This window comes from Brassica napus, chromosome A9 (genome assembly GCF_020379485.1).
Source record: "Brassica napus cultivar Da-Ae chromosome A9, Da-Ae, whole genome shotgun sequence".
Taxonomy (NCBI): Eukaryota; Viridiplantae; Streptophyta; class Magnoliopsida; order Brassicales; family Brassicaceae; genus Brassica; species Brassica napus.
This window is the reverse complement of record NC_063442.1, coordinates 28,760,626-28,784,748: the sequence shown is the minus strand read 5'-3', so window position 1 is coordinate 28,784,748 and position 24,123 is coordinate 28,760,626. Positions and strand designations below refer to the sequence as shown.

The 24,123-nt window shown below is 33.1% G+C and overlaps 2 protein-coding genes across 2 annotated transcripts; both read right to left on the bottom strand.

Annotated features, from left to right (window-relative positions):
- Positions 1–945: 945 nt before the first annotated feature.
- Positions 946–3,130, bottom strand: LOC106416588 (non-classical arabinogalactan protein 31). The gene is made up of 2 exons (XM_013857515.3): positions 2,380–3,130; positions 946–1,453 (listed from the first exon to the last, which is right to left on the bottom strand). Exons 1-2 carry the CDS (start codon positions 3,086–3,088, stop codon positions 1,143–1,145), a joined length of 1,020 nt encoding a protein of 339 aa, XP_013712969.1. The 5' UTR covers positions 3,089–3,130; the 3' UTR covers positions 946–1,142.
- A 10,889-nt stretch (positions 3,131–14,019) lies between these two features.
- On the bottom strand, positions 14,020–22,556 carry LOC106418025 (B3 domain-containing transcription factor LEC2-like). The gene is made up of 6 exons (XM_013858713.3): positions 21,116–22,556; positions 20,958–21,032; positions 19,863–19,963; positions 19,629–19,675; positions 19,461–19,534; positions 14,020–18,203 (listed from the first exon to the last, which is right to left on the bottom strand). Exons 1-6 carry the CDS (start codon positions 21,581–21,583, stop codon positions 17,889–17,891), a joined length of 1,080 nt encoding a protein of 359 aa, XP_013714167.2. The 5' UTR covers positions 21,584–22,556; the 3' UTR covers positions 14,020–17,888.
- Positions 22,557–24,123: the final 1,567 nt, after the last annotated feature.

Here is a 24,123-nt window from a genome sequence, read left to right as displayed (position 1 = left end):
TGTTTTTATTTTACACTAAATTTAATTATTCAACCAAATGATTAATATAGTAATATGAAAGACTCAATGTTGAAAAAGTGACCTCTAATGATGCTCTTAGTGATGTCGGTATTGATCAAACAAGGAACATCCTAGATTCCTAATAAAACTGAAAATGTGAAATAAAAGTTTGACCAATTTTTTTTTTGAACAAACGAGTCGATCAACTAAAACTATTTCTTAGCATTTTCAATTTAAACATTGTCCTTTTTAAACTTTCAGATGTGATGAGAAATTATGTCAGACACGTGGCCGACAATTCCACAGCAGATTTTTCTCCGAATCCAAGAAACCGACTGGAAAGCAGAAACTAGAAACCCTATTCGATGATTCCCTTTCTTTATCGACATTATCACTTTCTTTGTAATCATAATTTTTGTCTGCAGCGTAATTATATTTTATCATTTTAATTTGATCAAATAATAGGAAATAGATACAAGTTGAAAATCTTATATTCCCTATTTCAAAATACATGAAATTTTAAAATCTTAAAAAGATCATTAAAATATAAATTAAAAGTTGTTCAACAAATCACAAAATAGATTACAAAATATCATTGGTTACACAGTTTTTGATAAACTGAAAAAGTACATTAATATATGAAAACATTATCTATTTTGAAACATCAAAAACTCATTAAAACATCATCTATTTTGAAACGGAAAGAGTAAAAATTAACTTGCATGTAGATTTATTGTACAATAAATTATGCCTTCGTCTATGTATAGTATAGGTTTCGAAATACACATGGATTCACTTTGTTTTGTTCAATTTCAATTATCATTAAATGATATATATCATCCCATTTCAGTGATCTTGAACATTTTATTTTGTTTCACTGAATGTCTCATTAAATGATATCATCCCATTTCAGCGATCTCTCAGCCTTCGATAAAACCGATGATCTTCTTAAAGCTGACGATTTTTATTCAAACGAAACCCAAACGACGTCTCTTAAGGACACATTCATAAAAACACAAGCATTTAGCTTAAAACTATAGCTAACATTACAATTCGAACGCATAAAGACATAACTCTCTGTCTCCCTCGAACTCTTTTGAGCATGATATAATCAAGAAAGTAACAAAGCATCATCATCATCTTTATTTGGGGCAGACCGGGTCGAACGCAAACGGTCCAACGTTAAAGATACCGTAGATGAGCTGATTAATGACCACCGCAGATTTCCCCTTCCTTTTCTCCGGCTTGAGTACGGCACCGACATCTCCACCGAATAGCTTTGACACTTTATTGCATTTGTAGTCCTTTGATTTCACAAGATACACACGACATCCTCTGAAACCGTAGTTTGTCACCGTCTTCGGGCCCAACAACAAGAAGTATCCGTTCTTGTCCGTCTTGGTCTCCGCGACTATGTTCTTCTTGCTCTTACACAGTAGTCTCACAAGAGCACCTAAAGAAATAATTAAAAGATAATATCGTTAGATGCGTTTTTGGACTAATGGAACTAGTTAGGTGCTTTTTAACTACTTTCTTTGGTCTTCACGAAATTTCTGGGACAGACAATAAAAACAGTGACTGATGAGTGCAGAAGTAAATACTTTGGAAACCATATTATAGTTTTCGTACCGGTGGTCCCACTTATGATGTGTTGAAATTTGAATTATTTTTAGAAGTTTGCGTCATGATTTGATATCAAGTACGTATTGTCTTACAAATATACGTGTACAGTATTAAATAAATGCGCATGCAGACCAGCACGTTGAGACGTTGAGTTGTTTCAGATACGATGAATTTAGTGTGTGTTTATTTGTGTATGTGTAAAATAAAGAACCTATGTGAAAAATACTACTCCCTCTGTTTTATTTTAATTATCGTTCTAGATTTAAGACTAATGATTTTGTATATTTCCGAAACAAAAAAACACAATTAACTATAAACCTAACCATATTTAAACTAATAAAATATAAAATGGAAAATCTAATAAATTTTACATTGGAACTTTAGAACGACACTTATTTTAAAACGAAAATTTTTCTCTGCAACAACAATTAAATCGAAACTGAAGGAGTAGCAATAATTAACTACTCCATTTGTTTCTAATTGTAAGTAGTTTTACTTAAAAGTACAAATATTTAAAAATTGTTGTTTAAAAAAAACATTTAATCAATTAATCAATTAATTCAACCAATTATGAAAAAATTAACATTATTTTATTGGTAGCATAATATCCAATAAATAAAAAAATGCATTCAAATATGTAAACTAGTTATATTGTCAAACAAATTTTTTTTGCTAAAACTACTTTCAATCGAAAACAGATGGAGTAAGAATTTCTAACCTAGTTTACAAAAAAAAAAAAAAAAAAGAATTTCTAACCTTCAACGGGTTTGGCGCCAATGAGTGAATCGAAAGAAGCGTACTGGCAGCTTTTGCAGAAGACCGTACCCTGAACCGCGATTAGGCTTCTGTTGAATTTTGGCGGGTAAACCGGTGGCTTCACCGGTGGCTTAGCTGGAGGGGATACTGGTGGTTTGGCTGGAGGAGAGACCGGAGGCTTAGCCGGGGCTTTGGTCGGGGGCTTAACAGGGGCTTTGGTCGGAGGGTAAACCGGGGGCTTAACCGGAGGTTTGGCCGGTGGTGAAACTGGTGGCTTTATTGGAGGTTTGGCCGGTGGTGAAACTGGTGGCTTAACCGGAGGTTTGACTGGGGGCTTAACTGGAGCTTTGGTCGGAGGGTAAACCGGAGGTTTAACAGGAGGTTTTGCTGGTGGGGAAACTGGTGGCTTAACCGGAGGTTTAGTTGGGGGCTTAACCGGGGATTTGGTTGGGGGGTAAACTGGAGGCTTAACCGGAGGTTTAGAAGGTGGAGAAACCGGCGGCTTGACAGGGGCTTTTGCCGGTGGGTGAGGGTGAGGGTGGTGGTGATGGGGAGGATGTGGGTGGTGGTGGCCGTGGTGGTAAGGAGATGGAGCAGGAGCAGAGGAAGGCGTTTGGTTCACATGGTTCACTTCTTCAGTGAAAGCACAGGAAGTGAAGAACCATATTGCAAGGAGACTCGACAATATACTCTTACCCAAGAACCCCATGTTTCTTTCGTATTTAGCTTTGTGATACAAGTTAAGAGGAGGAAATGTTGTATTTATAGGACAAGTCTCAGTGTCGTGAAATAATTCAGTTTTCTAATTAATAAATGAAATTCTATCGAAATCAATTATACTACTGCAATTTTAGTTATATCATACTCATTAAGAGAATATCTTTTAGATTTTTGACACAAAATCATCTTGCAGTTTTAATTATAATTTTTTTTTATGATTAACTATTTTCTACAACTTTTAGCCAATCACAATTTAATAAATATAATTATTTTTAAAGAGCTTACAAATTGTCATTATTATTTAATAAAAATTGAATTAAAATGTAAAATATATTTTTTTGAAGCAAATTTTGTTTTAAAACATGGATCCTTTTTTAACCAAAAGAGTATTTGTTCATTTTTTGTTAGTTTGCCACTATATTTGTTACTAATTTATTACCATCTAGAGAAATCAAAGCTCTTTGATGTTATAAAGAAGTTGACACTGACTAATTCTTAATTCATACGTTTTTCTATAGAACAGTTTATAATTAATTCTAATTTTTTTCCATTAGATGCAATATATACACACAAAAATTCAGTCTAAAGCTACCCTCTTAAGCTACACTCTTTTTCGTTTCCCCTAAACATCCTACACAGCTCATCTACAATTAACTACTGATGCTCATAACACATTTGAGAACTATGTAATACAAAAGTCCTTCATTCCCCAGCAAGCTATACTATATTCAAATTTGAATCTATCATAATTGATGATAACAGTTTTTCTCTAAACAGCTAAACAAATTACGCTGGACTCTTTTTTTTGCCGGTTGTCTGTATTGTTTTTGTTTTTTTTTTCTATGTCCAATATAATTTAGTTTCAAACGTCTAATCGATTCACGAATAGAATAGGTAAATTAAATTGTTACCGTTGAGGAAAACAAAATTTTGTCACGTTACATGTTCGTGTTACCTGCAAAAGTATGGGAAACATGATAGACTCGAATGATATTGGTGGAACCCCTATCAATAATTGTTATTTTCAAGTTAAACCTATCTTTGGATACTTTGGTCTAACGTCTCCGACTCTCGTTATAGATACAACATAATTATAGCCATAATTGTTAAAGATGTTTAAATTGGATAACTTGAATATGTATCATCACATTTACAAAGTCGACTAATCATAATTGTTGTTGGCATGATTCTCTTTGCTTTTTATAGATAATGTAGAAATATGCCTGAAAAATAAATATGATCGTGAACTCATCACGTTTTCCTCCAAGATTTATGGCTACTTTGGTGTTCGGCTGTTCGGTCTTTGGGCTTATATTTTGTTTTTATGTACGTAACAGTATACTCCATTTGTGATGAAGATATACTAATAAAAGGTTATACCGGCTCTACATTATTTTTCCATCTGAATTTGATTTATAAAACTGAGAAACATACAAGGGCGGAATCCAAACCTCTACATAAAATTATGTTTTTTTTAATATACGAATTATCTATTTTTGTATGTGCTAACTATTTGGAATTTTTTCCATTGCTTTTCAATGCTCAGTTTAAAAGATTAAGAAAATAATATCAAATACTATAATGATTAGAAAAACATTATTACCCATACACCTAACTACATTTCAACCAAATAGAAAAATAAATTAAAAAATATTATTAGTTTTTCATTGAAACTCTAAAACAAATTGAAAATCCCCACTTGTTCTTCTGTTTTTCTAATCCTTATTATTCCCTTATCTTTTAAACTGAGCATCGAAGAGCTATGAAACATATGAAATAATATTTAACTTTAGTCAACTGGATTTTATTACTAGAAGTTTCAAGGCTATATTAATTTGATCCAGATCTATACTTTTAAGAGAAAGTATTTTGGAACTGAGTCCCTACCGATTGATGAAACAAGCTCACGTGAAATTCTGCAATCAATCCGTCGGAGCAAAGCCAGGAGCGTATCCTGGAGAGCATTATCGATTGTATTAAATATTTTGTTTTTTGTTTTATTTTAAACCAAAATAATGTTTGCATATTTTTTATAGAAGTTGGTTAGATATCATAGAATTTCAATATATTAAGATCCAAATTCAGGATTATCAGTTCAGTATAACTATTATTCGAATTCCCTAATGTCCTTTTAAATCCAGTTAAGTTTCAACAGTAAAAGAATTTGACAAATTATTAATTTGTTAAATTGATTTTTAAATAAAATATTAATGAATCACAATAAAATATACCCCATCCGCTTTAAAAGGATCTATTTTTTAGAAAAAAAATGTTTTGAAAGATAAGTTTAATGAAACATAATAATAATTTTTTGAGAAAGGGCTTGCTGAAACGCAATATTAAATACGTTTGTGGACTGAATTCGTATGAAGTTCCATGTTTGTGAAGTTAAATTACGTGGACTGAATATGTGTTTCAGTCGGGCTAAGGGTAAAATCATAGGTTACGTTTTTCTCATGTATTGAAAAAACGAAGGAGACCCCAACCACGCACAACATAGAATACATAGCATTGCCTTGACTGAAGGGAGAGGAAGCAAAGTTGCCTAATGCTTCTTGTGATCTTTGTAAAATCTGTCTAAAATGAAAATGGTAATAAACTTAACATTTTTACCAAAAAAAAAAAAAAAACTTCCTTCCTAATGATACAATGCAAAATCGACGGTCGATTATTATGGATGTTTTTCGTCTATGTGAAAGGAATTTTATTGTGGACGGGTGGAATCTTCTATATATATGACGTACGGTTTCTTCATTTCTAGTGTGCTGCCACCTAGGATTTCAGATCAGAAAATCTATGCACCAGAGGGCGACACGTGTCTAGTTTCTTATACTATGCGTTTCATTTAACCTTTAAATAATGGGCTTCGGTCATTTGTAAAGGTATTTCTTTTCCGTTCAGTTCTTTGATGGATCATTATTGGACTTTTGGTAATCTTATTCAAATTGGCTTTAGTAAATAAGGCTTTGTGTATTGATTAAATGAAAGTATGAAACCCACATGTACGTCTCTCTTCTCCAAAACTCCGTTGCCGCCGCATAACATCTCATGTTCTTCCACGCATCCGACTGTATCATGGAGAACCACTAAGGACCCGTTTGTTTCTTCGTCTGGATGAATTATTTGGGTGAAAATGAAAGTTTTGTTTGTTTAGACACTAAAAGTGCAACTCATTCAAATGGATCATTCGAATGACATTTAGAAATTTAAGATTAATTTTAAAGTTTTGAACCAATTTGGATCATTTGAATGGAAATAGTTCATTCAAAATGATATAATATCTATTATGTCCATAACATAATTCACAAATTACAAACCTAAACATAATATCATTTTTGTCTCATACGAAAATTAACAAAACTACAAAAACATGTTTTTCCACGAAAACCTAAAACTATTTTTTTACGCCAAAACCCCAAAAACGCATTTTCCTGTCAAAATTGCAAAAATGTGTTTTTTCGCAAAAACAGAAAACGTGTTTTCATGCCAAAAATCACAAAAAACATGTTTTCACGTCAACACCCCAAAACACATTTTTCCGCTAAAACACAAAAACACGTTTTCCCGCCAAAATTGCAAAAACGTATTTTCCCGCCAAACCAAAAAAACGTGTTTCCCGGCTAAAATCAAAAATCTCGTTTTCCCGCCAAAACCGAAAAATCTCGTTTTCCCGACAAAGCCGAAAAATCTTGTTTTCCCGCGAAAACCGCAAAAAAAAACACAAAAACGCGTTTCCCGCCAAAAACGTGTTTCTCCGCCAAAACCGCAAAAACACGTTTTCCCGCCAAAAACGTGTTTTCGTGCCAAAACTGTAAAAGAGTGTTTTCCCACCAAAATTACAAAACGCATTTCCCGCCAAAACTGCAAAAACGTGTTTTTTTCCGTCAAAACCGCAAAAATGCGTTTTTCCGCCAAAACTGTAAAAATGCGGTTTTCCGCCAAAACCGCAAAAACATGTTTTCCCGCCAAAGCCGCAAAAACGCGTTTTCCCGCCAATAACGAAAGATCTCGTTTTCTCGCCAAAACCGAAAAAATTTGTTTTTCCGTGAAAATCGCAAAAACGTGTTTCCTCCAAAACCGCAAAAAGTGCGTTATCCACCAAAACCGTAATAATGCGTTGTTCCGCCAAAACCGAAAAAACGTGTTTTCCCGCCAAAGCCGCAAAAACGCGTTTTCCCGCCAATAACGAAAGATCTCGTTTTCTCGCCAAAACCAAAAAAATTCATTTTTCCGTGAAAATCGCAAAAACGTGTTTCCTCCAAAACCGCAAAAAGCGCGTTTTCCCGCCAAAAACGTCTCTTTCCGCCAAAACCGCAAAAACATGTTTTCTCGCCAAAACCAAAAATTTGTATTTTCCCGCCAAAACCAAGTTTCTCGTTTTCCCGCCAGAACCAAAAATCTTGTTTTCCCGCCAAAACCGAAAAATGTGTTTTCTCGCTAAAACCAAAAAAACTTTTTTTTTTCGTCCAAACCGCAAAAAAAAAACTCGTTAATTTTGAAATAATTTTAATGTAAATATATTAAACTAAATAATTAAATGTAATATAGTTAAAATTAATATCAAACATATGATTAAAACAATACAAGGGTATTTTGGTAATTTGTTTACTAAACTCATTTGAATGGAAATGAAAACAAAGAAACAAACATAAGATTCATTTAGATGATTCATCTAGATGAATTATCTGGATGGATTAACAAACAATCAGAAAAATCTGAATGGATCATACAAATGAATCATTTGGATGGAGATGACAAATGGTGAAACAAACAGCCCCTAACTCAGGCCAGACTCAGTTGGAGGACGCCGTGTGTGACTAATCGGTTTGAACTCTTTTAACCGGTAAACAAAATCATGTGGCTAATCGATTGGAGTCGTTTCACTGGCAACGAAATCCAGCACCGTTACATAAGTCGACCACATTCAAGCATCACCATTAAGGCTCAGATTAACACCAATCCTCCACTCTTCCCACGATGTCTGATTAAATGCATGCCCTCATCAATGCATCGTGTGAATCCAACCTATAAATATGTGAGTTTCCTTCCGTAAAATTCACCAGTTTTTCCTCTTAGGTTTCTGAGAGATTTAACTTATTTCAGTTTATGCACATGGTCATTGTTTCTGGAAGAGTTGTTTTAAGCTTTTAGTTTTAAGTTTTATTTTTTTCTTTTCTTACACTAAAACCAAAATTTGTTATGATAGCTTTTGTTATCGATTCATGTTTCTGCTTTGATATCCGTTTAATCTATAACGGGATTTAGTGTTATTTCTAATTATTCATCTTGCTTTCAGTTACTGTTATACCTTCGCATGTTTAGTGTTTCAGTGTGATAAGTGTAGATCTTGGGAATTGATTTATGGTGGATGATGAGTACGTTTATATAGATCTCTTTGGCCAGGCTTGGAAGTGATTTTATCATTGAGTAATGTTTTGGGCTCTTGGTTTTTCAAAATCGTATAATGCAGTGGTCAAGTTTGTGCGGTGGTGAACGAGAAAGAAAAAGTTGTAGAAAAAACGATGCATCATCTCACCCTGGAGATCATTGGGGGTTGGGAAGAAGACACTTTATGAAGCCAAAGTATGGGTGAAGCCAGGGTTGAACCTCAAGACGCAGGAGTTCAAGTCCGCCAATGAAGATTCTCCTACCATTACTCCCTCCTATCTTGGCTGAAAATAATGTATGACTACAAACGTTATATATATATGTTTGCAAGACATTGATTAATCTTAAGAAGACTTTTTTTTTGTTCAACCATCTTAAGAAAACTTCAAACCTGAAAATTTGGTTTTTGTGGACAGATGAACATGAATATAGATGGAGATAAGTTCCATGAAATGATCATTTCTATATGGAAAACTTGCTTTGTTTCTCACATTGGCGTTGTTGGTTTTCTCAGGGCTTTGTTTGATCCAATGGAAGGATTAGAATCCGTTTACGCGCAAGATATCTATGGAGTGACCCGAGAGAGCAAAATCATGGAGCATCAAGGATCAGATTTGATATGGGGATGAAATAAGCTTATGGCTAAGAACTCTGCTCTTCTTCTCACCAACTCATTTGTGCACGAATTTGAGTCATTGGTGAAATTCAACATGTTGGTGACAAAGCTACTTCGATCGATCTTTCATCGCTCAATTGTTTGTTATCAGCAACGACAAACAGCAACAACAATATCGACAGAAGACTGAAAACAGAGAGATCATGACAGAGCAATAACAAAACCCAAGTCTTTGAAGAGAAACAGAGACAATACAGGAAGTCACGTCCTTATTGTTCACCATCCTCAGTATGATTCTGAGAATGGAAGTCTCAAGCTCATATACTATGAGAATCAATGGAAGACTAAGAAACCAAGAACAGAGAAAGAAAGAGTTGATTCTTCAAACATCAGTTTCCAACATTCAACTTCTTTGATTGCACAGATGAAAGAGATAATATACACTCCATCGATGGAGATAATGGGCCAGATGCACTTTATGTAGACCATTATAACTTTTTACGTTTCATTTTGGGATCCAATAATTTATTTGGAACTGTTAGTGTTTGCTTTTTCTAAGGGTGTAACCGGTAAACATATATGGAATTTGTGGAATTTAAAATAAATGGAATGGTAGGAATGGAATACAGCAAAAAATGGAATTGAATTCATTCCATTTTTTCATGATCAAATTTGTTATGGAATGATTCTCTTTGTATTTTCTCTATTTATTTTTGGAATTGATGGAATGAGTATTACATTCCATTCATGTCAAATGGTAAATTTTTTTATAAAATTAATGGAATAGACCATTCCACATCATTTCATTCCAAATATTTACAATCCAGTTGCATTATAAGTCTATTAACTTTGGTTTGAACCGTCTTTTTAATTAACTCAAGTCATTCTCAACGATTTACACATTTTAACATCGGCATCCAAGCTAATGTACTGATATTCAAATGTTAGAGCATCGTTACAATGATAATTTGGGTGTTGTCAATAATTTCAAAAACATATGATTTAACATGCTTTTTAATGTTTCATCTCAGGAAAAAAATAGCATCTTCAGATGCAAGCCGAGCATCTCTAAACCCAGCAAGGTCAAAAAATTTAGTGAGGCACTAAAAATTTATTCTACACATAAAATTAGATGTGCGTTTTGTCAACATGCAACCACAAATACTCTCAGAGTACCTACTAGAAACTATACTATAATTGGTCACATTATCAAAATACAATTGCGTAAAGGTCACCGTTACATCATCACTCTCTTCACTACAATCCATAACATTACAAATTAAACCGTGCGCACTAATAATTTAAATTTTTGTACAATTAGACCGTCGGCATGCCAGAACAGTTAGAACAAACAATTTAAAATACAGGTGCCCACTAACTACAACACAGCTAACACACACCTCCAGACCAGGCATATCAATACCCAGGACCTCCCTTTCCTTGAAGCAACCCGTAGTTAGAACAATCCGAAGATTCCATCTTACCATAATAATTAATTAACAATATCACACACCTCCCACTCACAGGAATTACAAACACGACTAACCTGCAGAAGTAAACACAGATCAACACTGATGTCAAAGGGATACATACACTCAACATAAAATTATAATAATAATTTTCCTATATTTATATGGATTTGTTTATCATTAATTAACTATTAATAATACAAATTTGAAATCTTGAAACTTAATCCTCCATTCAGATATTAAGCCTTTTTTCTTCCTAAATCTTTTCGTGTGTGTTTATGTCTTCTTTGTTTAAGTTTAAGTTATGCATACGTTTTATCAAAAAAAAAAAAAGGTTATGCATACGTTGCTTTACCTTATGTAGTTAGTTCTATTTTTATTTTAATCAGTCCTCAAAATCAACCAAATCTACTACGAACATTGCGTCATCTCTTCTCCATGCATCTAATCTGTATAATATTTGAAAAAATGTTATGTTTTCATTTTTAGAATAAGATTTGTAATTCATAAAAATTTCAAAAGACAAAAACCACATCTAAGAAATATAAAATAACCAATTATCTAAGAAAAATTTCCTAGAATAGCGCTTTTTAAGTTTTTGTCACAAAAATACTGCTCAATGAAGAAAATAAATGACCAAAATAAGTTTTATTAAATGATAAAAATATATTTTTACCCTATGATTAACTAATCTAGACTTAGGGTTTAGAGTTACGGGGTAAGGTTTTGGAGATATTGTTTCAAATTTTTAAAAATTAAAAATAAATATTACAAATTAAAAATAAATATTACAAATTTTAAAATAAAATGGGGTTATTTTGGTCATTTTTTTAAGTATACTTTTGTGACAAAAACTTAAAAATGTCTAGTTGAGAGAATTTTCCATTATCTAACCCACAAAAATGTGAGCTTAGCAATACTTGACATCACCAAATAAATAAACAAATAAAAAATGCAAAAATAAATATTACTCATTAGCCAACAATTCAATGTAACCAACATCTTGAAAAATAAACTGATCAGTAACCTATTCCCTCATATTATTATTGCACCCTAAAACTAAGCAAAAAAGCGCCACAAAAACATAAATAGGAAAAAACGACAACAATTGTTACGAAATCTATAACTGACATTGAAGAAAATTTACTATATTACTCCTTCCGTTCTTTAATGATAGATTTTTTAGAAAAAAATTTGTTTCAGAAAGATGTATTTTTTGTGTTTTCTATAAAAAAATTGTAAACTTCAAGAAAATTAATTGACTTTATTGAATTATTATTGATTAAAAATTATTAAAAATTACAGAAAACAATATATTTATTATAGTAATTTAGTGTGTTTTCTTAATATGTGTGAAAATACTAAAAAATATATTTTTATGGAAGGGAGGGAGTATTATACGTTCACCATAAACTTCCTACATGTTCACACCATATTTACCTCAAAATCAGGAAAAATTCACAACAAAAATTACATTCTTCGATATATTCAATAACCCACGAAATAATATAAAATACATGCATTGACAAATTCCATTTTGTACAATCAACTTTACAATATGTTTTTAGTTCAACTTCATTTACTCTGTTACAACTATCAGTTATTAGTTCTATTTATACTCATTCGGTCAGCCAAAACCACTTTTACTATCCAAACAAATATAAAAATAATACAAGTCAACAACCTAACATCCAAAGAACACATAATCTCATGTATGGCAACAATTGGCAGCGCAATAAAAATGTACAATATATAATAATATATAGACCACGCGACAATCATATCATGCGCGTAGCGCAGGCCGATCCTAATATATTATATTAAGTGTTGTGTTTTCGAGCTCGGAGGGATTACGACCTTGATACCTCATAGCAATAAAAAAATGCTTTTAAACTATTGCTATGGCTACTTATCTGGGCTCTGTTTTAGGTTCTTAGACTCATACTCCAGAGTTAAAAGTCTGTTAAGTAGTACAGTCTATTTATAGGACCAAAAGGGCTGGGCTTAGATACTGTATATCGGTTAGGGTTTGGATCAAAGTTTTAGACGTGCTTATCTAATTAATCAGAAAATCACTTTTTAATTATATATACACGGTTTTGACAAATTTATTATTTACAAAATAATTTTTTTCGATCCGAACTTTCACGTAAAAGTTAGAGCGGTTAACTTTAATGAACAACTAAATTATTTATTTGTTAGATAATTGATTATAAATTAATACAGTTAAAATTGTTGAAATATAGAAACATATTTTTTAAAATAAAAAATAATTCTTACATATACTTTGTTACTATCCAATTTTTTCATAAATAAAAATATAAATTAAGATATAAATAGATGCATAATTAAATGTTTAATTGAATGTAGTGTATACAAATATTTTTCAATATATTATAATACATGAGAATTTCTAAAAAGATTTAAAGCAATTGCGAAAAAATCAAAATATTTATAATACATGAGAGTTTCTAAGAATTTAATACAGTAACGAACTTTTCAAAATATGTATAATACATGATTGCAAAATTTTTAAAACAATAATAAGAATATATATTTTGATAAACAACTTATTCATATATAAATAATGTGATGTTTTTTTTAAACTATCTGAGAGCATAAACAATAACTTATAATGATGGTCTATAAATTAATAATGATATTAATAAATAATTTTATAATGATTATGCATGCATGCGCGGACGAATCACCTAGTAACTAAATACATAGTTACATTGTTATAAATGTTGCAAATGGAAATATTTATCTATTACTTAGTCGATCAGCTATTGCTGATTTCTTTTTGAACAATACTTAGGCTCACTCCCATGGTGAATAGTAGGCCTGGGCATTTTACCCGGACCCGAAAATGTGGACCGGAACCGACCCGAAAAACCCGGTTCGGGTGACACCATATTACCCTATTGGGTCTTGAGACTACGGACCCGCGGGTAGAGTACCCTACCCGAACCGTACCCTATATCCGATAGGGTTAATTTTAGACCCGAATCAATTCCCTAAACCAAACCTAAACCAAACCTAAACCAGCCTACATCTATCTAAACCAGCCTACATCTATCTCTTCTCTTCCCGGCTTCCCCGATGCAGCAACACCTCCTCCTACATCGTTCCACTCCCCTAAAAAAAATTGAATCGAAGAGTCGCTACTTTATTGATCTATCAACATATAAATCCGAAATCAACAAACATTATCAAACTGGAATCTCATCATAATCAAGTTCTCCTTCGAAACCCCCTAACCCTACCCACTTCTTCATCAGCGACAGCATTGTCTACAAATCAAAGCAGGGTAAGTCTCGATTTTGTTTATGGCTTTTGTTTTAATCCGAGTTTGGTTCTTGTTTATGGTATCGATTCTTGTTGATTAAACCCAAGCTTGATTCTTGTTTATAGTTTTTTAAACTGTATTTATCTCTTCTGTTTCTGTTCCTCTGATCTTGATCTTCAATGTTTGATTAAACCTCAATGTTTGATTAAACTCAATGTTTATTTCTCTTGACTCTTGTAGTCTTGTGTTCTGTAACTTCTGTTTATTATTAGAACATGTCGTTGTTGTTGTTACATAATCCGAGTTTGATTTTTGTTTTGTCTATAATGCAGATGGCATCTTGTGGTGATGATCCACCAGTAGATATATCAGAAGATGAAATTGAGACTCCACTCTCTCGTAACAAAGGAAAACGAAAGAAAACCGAAAACTGCAGTGGCTCAAGGTCAGAAAAGAAGAGGACGTCAAAGGTTTGGGAACACTTTACTAGAAAGAGAGAAGACAATGATAGAGCCATCTGCAACTATTGTGGGAAAGAGATGGCATGTGCAACAAGATCAGGAACAACAAGCTTGAAGAAACATGTGAATCTTGCGTGCAAGGCTTACCAAGCATGGTTAGCTGTGAACAAAGATAATACTCAAGATGCTTTAGATGTCGAAGAAGATGGTAACGTCAGAGTGTGCAGAGTATCTGAATCTGTCTTCAGACACGAGACAAATGAGATGATGGTTGTGGGAGAGTTGCCTTTATCTTGGGTGGAGAGCGTAGCTTGGAGGAACTTCTGCAACAAGACTAAGTTGTACGTGCCTCATTCTAGAAGAACAGCAACCCGAGATATTGTTGAGACCTTTGTGCAAAAGAAAGAGGCAATGAAGAAGATTCTGAAGGAGAACAATCAACGGCTGTCACTGACGACTGATATTTGGAATGCTCCTCATACCGGTGCCAGCTACATGGTCATTACGGCACATTTTGTAGACAGCTCGTGGCATTTGAGGAAACTCATCATTGGATTCAAGAATGTGTATGATCACAAAGGATCAACAATATCTAAGGTACTTCTTGGATATAATTTTTTTTAGCTGAATCTATCTCTTGCTCATTGGATTTAATTGTTTTAGCTGAATTTATCTCTTGCTCAATGGATTTAACTGAGTTTTTTAACTGAATTTATCTCTTGCTCATTGGATTTAACTGAATTTTTTAAACTGAATTTATCGCTTGTTTCTGTTTTTTATTAAGTTGATAACGTCCATGTTGTTGTTATGTAACCCGATTTTGATTCTTGTTTTTTTTTTCTGGATTATAAGGTACTTCTTGATTGCTTAGAGGAATGGGATATCAAAAGGGTGTATGGCATAACTGTAGATAATGCCACAGCTAATACTTCTGCATTGAGAAAGTTTTCTGAAGCTTTTATTGAGAAAAATGGCGCTGATGCATTGGTTCTAGATGGAAAGTTTCTGCATTTTAGGTGTGCTACTCACATTCTCAATCTGATTGTTAAAGAGGGTTTGCTGGAGATAGAGAGCAGTGTCAATGCCATTCGTAATGCCATTTATTTTGTGAGGTCTTCAACTCAGAGGCAGATTTCTTTTGAGCGACATGTAGAGTCAGGAAGACTTCAGAGAGGAAGCTTACCTTTGGATGTGAAAACTAGGTGGAATGCGACCAATTTGATGCTAGAGCAAGCATTAAAGTTCAAGGTGGCTTTTGAGAAGATGGAAGCTGAGGACAAGCCCTACAACGACTACTTCAATGAGATTGTGGATGGACAAAAGCAAGTTGGACCACCAAGTAAAGAGGATTGGGAAGCTGTTGATAGGTTAGTCCAGTTCTTAATTATTTTCTACCAGGCTACTTTGACTCTGTCTGCAACAATTCATGTTACTGCGCATAAGTTGTATCATGCGATCGTCACAGTAACAAGGAACATTAGTGCTTTAAGCACTGCTCCTGGTCCTGATGAGATTTTAAGGTCTAAGGCAGCAAACATGTTAGTGAAGCTTGGCAAGTATTGGAATCCATTTGGAACAAATCCTGAGAAGATGAATAAGCTTGTCATTGTTGCAGAGTATGATGTACTCTCTTTCTGGAGGGTTAATAGTGGAAAGTATCCGGTTCTGTCAACGTTAGCTAAGGATGTACTTGCAATGCAAGTGAGTTCAGTTGCATCTGAATCTGCCTTCAGCACCAGTGGACGAATTTTAGACCCAAGCAGAAGCTGTTTGACGCATTTTATGATTGAAGTACTAATGTGCACGGAGCAGTGGCTCAAATGCGAGATTAGACTCAAAGAAAAAGGAATCAAAGGAAAGGAACAAATGCTTAAGCTGATAGAGGAGCAAGATGATCTTATGAGAGGTATAATTCTGGTTTTTAAACTCTTTAATTCGTATGGCATTATGTTTTGTATTTTGGTATTGACTTGTTGCATTGATCTTTTTGTTACAGAATTTGAACCTGTGTTTCAAGGTTGAATGTTGCTGGTAGAAGAGTCAAAAGTTCGAGACTGAGACTATTGAATGTTGTTGGTTTGTTGTTGTTGTTTTTGTTTTTGAATTTGCACTCATCATGTTTAAAACTTCTTATGGTAAAACTTTATATTGTCATTCTGCTACTAAGTTGTGGTATTGTTATGAATTTGTTGTTTTTAATGAAGTATGAAGTTTGAAAATTGTCATAGAAAGATTAGAATCATTAATCTTATTGCTCGTTTTAAACTTTTTTACATAACAATTCATTTCAGGTTTTTACAGAAATATAGGGTAAAGCTCAGGTATATAGGGTATTATGGACCCGAATATTACAAACCCAAACCGAGAATGAAGAAAACCGACCCGTAAACCATTAAAAATACCCGAAAATCCTTAAAAGACCCGAAAACCCGAGAACCGACCCGAAAAGTTGTATGACCCGAAAATACTTGGGTATTACCGGTTCCTATATCCTTTACCCGAACCGATCCGAAACCGAAATTTTCAAATTATCCTATCGGGTCCTAAACTCTAAGACCTGAAGGACCCGGACCCGAGACGACCCGACCCGAACCCGACCCGAGGACCCGAATGCCCAGGCCTAGTGAATAGTTAAATTCACCTAACCAACCAAATTGTCATGCACGATTAATTAAAAAAAAAAGTGGCTGAGAAAAATAACACCAACGTTAAAGCCGTCTGCAAAACCCGAAACTTTAAAAATCAAAAATCTAAACCCTAAACCTAAAACCTAAACTTTAAACCCCAAATCCTAAACCCAAAACTCTAAATCCTAAACTCTAAATCCAAAACTCTTAACCCTAAACTCTAAACCCAAAATCTTAAACCCTAAACCCAAAAACCTAACCCTAAATCCTAAATCCTAAACCCTAAACCCAAAAAACACAACTCTAAATTAAACCCTAAATCCATCACTTGATCAGGGTTCGAATTTATAGTTTAGAGTTTTGGGTTTAGGGTTTAGGATTTATGGTTTAGAGTTTAAGGTTTAGGATTGATGGTTTAGGATTTATGGTTTAGAGCTTTGGGTTTAGAGTTCAAGATTTTGGGTTTAGAGTTTAGTATTTAGTATTTAGGGTTTATGGTTTAAAGTTTTTTTAGGTTTAGGAATTAGAGTTTAAGATTTAAGGTTTAAGGTTTAGATTTTAGATTTCGGGTTTTGTAGACGGTGTTAATGTCAGTGCTGATTTTTTCAGCCATTTTTTTTTAAAAAATTATTGTCTTTTTAATTAATTTTACATGGCACTTTGGTTGATTATAAAAAGTGAGGTAAATTTAACCATTCATCTTAGGGATGAACCCAAATATTGTTTTTTTTTTAATTCCTGAATTATATTTTCGTCTATTATCTCTTATGCTTTATAAAACCCAAATGAAACTTATATATGTAACTAATATTATTTTTCATAAATAATAGATTGACAAAAATACTTTATCAATAGATAGATATGAATATGATGAGCGATAATCTTTTCTTTTTAAATTTTTTATACCACTTCTATATAGCTATATCAACTTCAATCGCATCACCATACGAAGTCGTTAAAGCTCATGAGATCATTGGAGGAACCACCATACTGAGGATTGGTCATGTAATCCGCAGGTGGCAATGAGGTGGCTTGATGATGCTGATGAAGATCGATTGGGAGGTCCATACGATTGTTTGGGTTGGGATAGTGATCATTTAGATTTCCGATGAGCATTGCAATAGAATCTTCGTCTTCATCTTTTGGTATGAAATCAAACGCAATATCTTCGTAGAAGTTCATGTCGTTGGCTTCCATCGACTCATCTTCTCTTCCTTCATTTGGTTTGTCTGCGTGCTTTCTTATGGAGAAGTACTGCAGTAAGACCAAACAAACAAAACATGCATATATAAGACCATGATTAACTCCAGTCTTTTAACTGGGGTTCTTAATTTTGGATAAGAGACGATTCTTAACTTTTTTTAGATTTTAACTAAGAATAGCTAAGAACCGTCTCTTAAATAAGAGATAAAAAAACTGTTTCTTAATCAAAAAATATATAAAAAAATGTCAAATCATGAGTTAAGAATCCCGGCTAAAAAACCGAGGTTAATCATGCTTTAAGGTGTCTTAGCAATTGGCTGAATTTATAAATGATTAACAACTGAAAAAGTTAGGAGATTTAAATATTATAAATATTAGATTATTTAATATCCAAAGGAAAATTAAATAACCTATGAAAAACTGTAGAGTAGTAAATAAGTTCCATGTTTTTGAACCAAAACACTACTCCTACTCAGTTAAATGCCAATATGTCATTTACAGGTTTCTAATTACAAAACAATTTGTCTTAGTTATAAAATTCAAGTACGTATGAACTAAATTTTGCACATTATATTATTATGCTAATAAAAAGTATTTTGTGAGGATAACTAGAAAATAGTATACTAAATATTTTTATTAAATTTGAACTTTGTCGAAAATAATGGAGAAATAAATTATCTTCAAAATTGAAAAAATTTAGATAAATAAAAATAATATTTTTCTAAAAGAAATTATTTCTGATATGAAATCAAATCCTAAAAACAGTTTGTTAATTTGGAAGAGTTTATGTAGGCTTTTTTTTTGTCAACAAAGAGTTTATGTAGTCAAACCAAACAAATTGGCTGATAAAAAGAACAACTTTTCTAGAGAAAAACATATTACATCACTCCCTACTTAGCAAAATAGTAGAATAAAAATATGAGTAAATAGAAGAAGCATTTTATTAAACATAAAATTTAAATTAATACTAGTCACCCTCATATATTTCACATCTTTTTTTGAAAGAATATATCATGTCTTTAATTTTCAGTTTAGCAAAAAAAAGAAAAGAATAAAGAATCGATTTTCAGTAGTATATTAAAACTAAGGTTTGAAATTCTTATAGTACCTTCCTTATACGGACAGCTATCATCGACAGAAAAGGTCAAAAAGGCAATAAGTTTTTGTCTAGATGCTTAACAAACACAATTTAATGGCTCACTTTTTAAATTTCCAATTTCGGACTGCTAATCAATCATTATTAGTTTATTTTAGAGTTTTGTCTTTTTTAAAATAAAACAAGAAAAGAGAGTTAATAAGAGAGCTCACGAGATTCTTGCTTTCGTCCTCGTAGATTGTTAAAAAATCTCCAATCTCAACTCTTTTTTCAGTCACAAATTGTCCTTTAATTTTTAAGACAAAAGGAAAAACGTATTATAATAAAATAGTTTAAATAAGTAGTATACTTTAAAAAGAATATAGTAGCTCCTTAATTACCTGTGTTTTCAAGGACATACATTCTGCTCTTGTTATTGGACCAGAACCTATGTTCACAGTGATACAAGCTTTTTTAAGTATGACATTAAATTGACATTGATAAAAATTCTAACTTGAAATCATCAAAAAGTGAGCTTAAAAGATTGTTATAACCCATTGGTAAAATAAAACGATTAATAAATTGCTTTTGTGAATATAATTGAGTTCATATAAGAGATGAAAACGAGACTTAACTTGTATTTGAAAGACCAATTCTGCATAGAGTCCGCATCTCTCATGTCTACTATCATTCCTTCTTTAGTAGATAGCTCCGGAAGATTCCCTTCAGCTTCTCTCTGCGTTCCAAAGCCATGACTTATTTAAGGGATTATTTAATGACTTTTCTTATCGAAAAATGACTTTCTTACTGTTTTAATTAAGACAGATAACAGACAATTATAATTTGTTTCAGTCAGTATCAAGTAAATATCGTTGAACCTCTTTTCCAAATTGTTTTTTTTTGTTTCTTGATACTTTCCCATAATGATTTCGAGGTATACCATTTAAGAGTCAATTAATTAGGAAAGGCAAATAGACGACTTTATTTTTCTTCAGCATCATTTTGGAATAAATTCATATAAACAGTTTCACTTTATCTAGTAGTAGAATAAAATTGATTATTTCTCATGTTCTATCACTCATGTCTTTTCCTTATTGGTTACAAAAAGGAAACTATATTGAATCTATTTAGATTTTTTCACTCCAAAACTTGAAGAATTTGTTAATCCTTCAAACTCCAGATATCTTTAAATAAATCAGCTTAGTTAGAATTTACAAACAATCCATATTCTTCCTAAACTAAAAATCTATAAAAATGTCATAAAAATTCGTACTTGAACAAACACAAATACTATAAACAACTTTACTACATTCTACATTTTGTTGTCATGTTTCACATTCCCCTTGTTTTCCGTGTTGTTTTTAGAGACTGAACTTGTAATTGGTTAAACCACGAAATCGCTAAATATACTACTACTATATTTTAAAAATGGAATGAAATGTTAGAAAAAATCTCAGTGAAATTTCTTAATGAGAGTTTGTGGCCGCAATGACTTATGTACTTTTGTTCCACAAACCTTCTTTGAAAAAGGGGCCAGCCAAATCCTGAAACCATATTACTTTTCTAAAACTTTTCCATGGAATTGAGGTTTCAAATTTCGTAGTTACGTGATTGATAACTATTTCATATTAAAGTTAACTATTTCATATTAATGTTTTACCTATAAAATTTATTTTATCTTTACACCTTAACGAAAACGATGGATAAAAGAATTGTAAGAATTTACACACCTTTGGTAGAACGATCCTCCCAAGTGATCCAACATCGCTGTTCTTCAAGTGTTTCACCAACAAAACCCTAAGCTTCTACAGTCAACCACAAAATCCAAAACGTTTGATCAAGTTTTATATATATATAAAATCGAAAATATCTAATATTTGGAACAAACCTTGTTATCGAATGAGGGATATCGATAGAGATCTTTCCTTGCTGCTATCTCGGCATTATTTTTCATGGTAAGAACCACTTGTCTCCTTGAACCAACCAGCTCATTCGAACTAGAGTTAGGGCTAGAATTGTTTCTTGATCTTATCATCGCTTTCTTTCTGTTGATCCTGGCCATCTTAGCCGTGTGTGGATCAAGAAATCCACCTCTTGCTTGTCCGAAACCGGGATTACAAACCAGAGAACCGAACTCACTTCCGGTTTGTGTAACCGGGATCTGAGGATTCATAGCCGCCGTCTGATCCACAGGACATGCAACATATGAGTAGGGTTGCAACGAGTGAGGCTGCGCCTGATGATGATGATCATAAGTAGGGAACGTTGATAAGCGTGAGCGATTGTTGTTAAGATCCATTGAGAGTTCTTGGACAAAGTTTGCGTTAGAAGAGGAAAAGGGCAAGAAGTTATCCATTTTGCCCGGAGAGAGAAAGAGTTATGAATGGAAGAGAGGGTCGTTGGGGAGAGTGAAGAAGAGACACTTGCTGGAAAACACACAAAAAGAAAACGAGTAAAAATGTTGCAGATGGTTCGATGCTGCACCTTATAGGGATAACCATCTCACCACTCATACAAGGAGAGAGAGGAAGAGAGTATGTGTGTGTGGCGCCAGATTGGTGTTTGAATGTATATAATGATTTTTATGGCACAGAAGACCACGAGAAGGTCATTGGCTGTGTTTTTATGAGAGAGAGAGAGAGAGTACTGAATGCTCTTTACTACTCCCTCCCGATTTGAATATATGATGTTTTAGTTTTTTCCCTTGTATACAAATGTATAGGGGATGATTGGTAAGTGCTGTAGCTTTATATTTTTTGCTGTAGAATTTAATCTGTAGATTTATTTGCTGTAGCTTTCCTTGCTGTAGATTTCTAAAGCACTATTTTTTTGCTCTGGAAATAAAGCTCTCTACAGCCATATTTTGATTTTGCAGAGATTATTTTGCTGTGAGCTTTTTAAGGAAAGCAAAGCTCGATTGGTTGAGATATATAGCTGTAGACTAAATTTTGGCTGTCCAGAGCATCTACAGCCCCAACCAATCATCCCCATAATGTTCTACTTTTCATTAATGCATTTTGTTTTTAAAATAAAATATAAATCAAAATGTAAAAAATATAAGTGGTTGAATTTTATTGGGATTCAAATAAATCTTTAAACTAACTAAAAGCAAAACCCAAAAGTATTTGATAAAAGTAAGTATTTAATTTCTCTTAATATGTGTGCACAACCTTAAACATCATATATTCAAATCTGGAGGGAGTATTTTTTTGGAGTTACTTCACTATCGTCCTTACATATACTGTAATATCCTATTGAGTATTGACCACAACTAAATTAATACTAGGGAAAATTTGGATAAATGCACTTCAATAAAATATAATTTGAAAAATGCACTTTTGTTTAACCTTTCTGAAAAATACACTTATCTATATATAAATTTACCAAATTGCCCAATCTTAATATTTATCAATTCCTATTAAACAATTTTTTATAAAATTATTTTAAAAGAAAATCGTTAGAGAATAGGGAATATCTTTTTAATATACTACACAATATATTTCCCATATATTTTTAATATATCTTAAGTTTATTTTTTTATTTTGAAAAAAAATTAAAGAACGCAAGACTAGTCTCGTCTTCTCGTCTTCTTCTCATATCCATTCAATTTCTGAATTTTTTTTCCTTTCTCTCTAGTTTTACAGATTCTTCCTCTCAGCTCAAGAGATTTGTTGATTCATCAATCAGATTTCAATTTCTAATTCTGCTTACACGGTGATTTTTCAACCATCGAGAAAGTGCTGTGATGCTCAAATCTTCTCTCACGCCTAAAGTTGAAAAGAAGCTCAATAGAAGGTGTGATTTGGCGTCTACTTTTGATGTTCAGTCAATAAATCAACATGAGTTTCAGGTTACTGATGGGTCAAGAAATTACTTGGTTGATCTTCAACAAATGACTTGCACATGTAATGTGTTTAATGTTGACAAGATCCCTTGTAAGCATGCTGCTAAGGCTGCAACAAGTCGAGGCTTTAACCCTGGGTTATTGATGCATCAATACTACTCAAAGGCAAACATGTGTGCTGCATATTCAGAGAGTATAAGACCCATAGATGAGTTGCTGTAAGCAAGCGAAATACCTCCACATGTTGTGGCTTATAAATGCTTTCCTCCAGATGTTAAAAGAGGTGCTGAAAGACCTGTGAAAAGAAGATATGAATGCTTTGGAGAACAAGCAACAGCTCAAAAAAAAAGCACGAAAACAAGCTTGCTCAAGATGTCATCGTTCAGGACACAATCGTGTCAGTTGCGACTTTGGAATTTGAAGTTTGTTCTGTTCTAGACGTTTGTTCTAGATTTTTTTTTTGCAATGTTTGGTTTTGGTTACTCTAGGTTTTGGTAATTGTTTTGGTTTTATTTTGTAATAAGGTTGATTATTTTCACAACATTTGTTATGTTTTCCATTTGTTCTACACCTTTTGAAGAACTCTGCTTCTGTTCAAGTTCGACGCAAGTGTCGTTTATGCGGTAGATGGACTCTGAAATTGCAGACCACAAAATTTGTAAATGCTCGTTCTAGTTCCATACTATTATCTGATTGATCCCATGAGAGAACTCTTTAGCTCCTACTTTTTGTTTTGTATTTCTTTAGCTCCTACTTTGTCCAAGACCGTTTGTCTCTGCAACACTTGTTACCCTTTAAAGAAGTTAAAAACATAGATTTGGTAGAAACTAGACAGTAGTAGTCAAAAAGACAGCATGGTGGTGTAGTTAAACTATAACCTAAGAGATTGTTACACTTATAACTGAAACTCCCCGCCATAGAGAAGATAAACGCATAACCCCTGGCTCATTAACGAGAGTGGTGTGGAGTCTTTTGTTAAAGACGACTACACGGGAGAGGCCGCATGTTGGAAGAAACAGAGCAAGGCTACTCGGCACAAGAAGGATATGCTT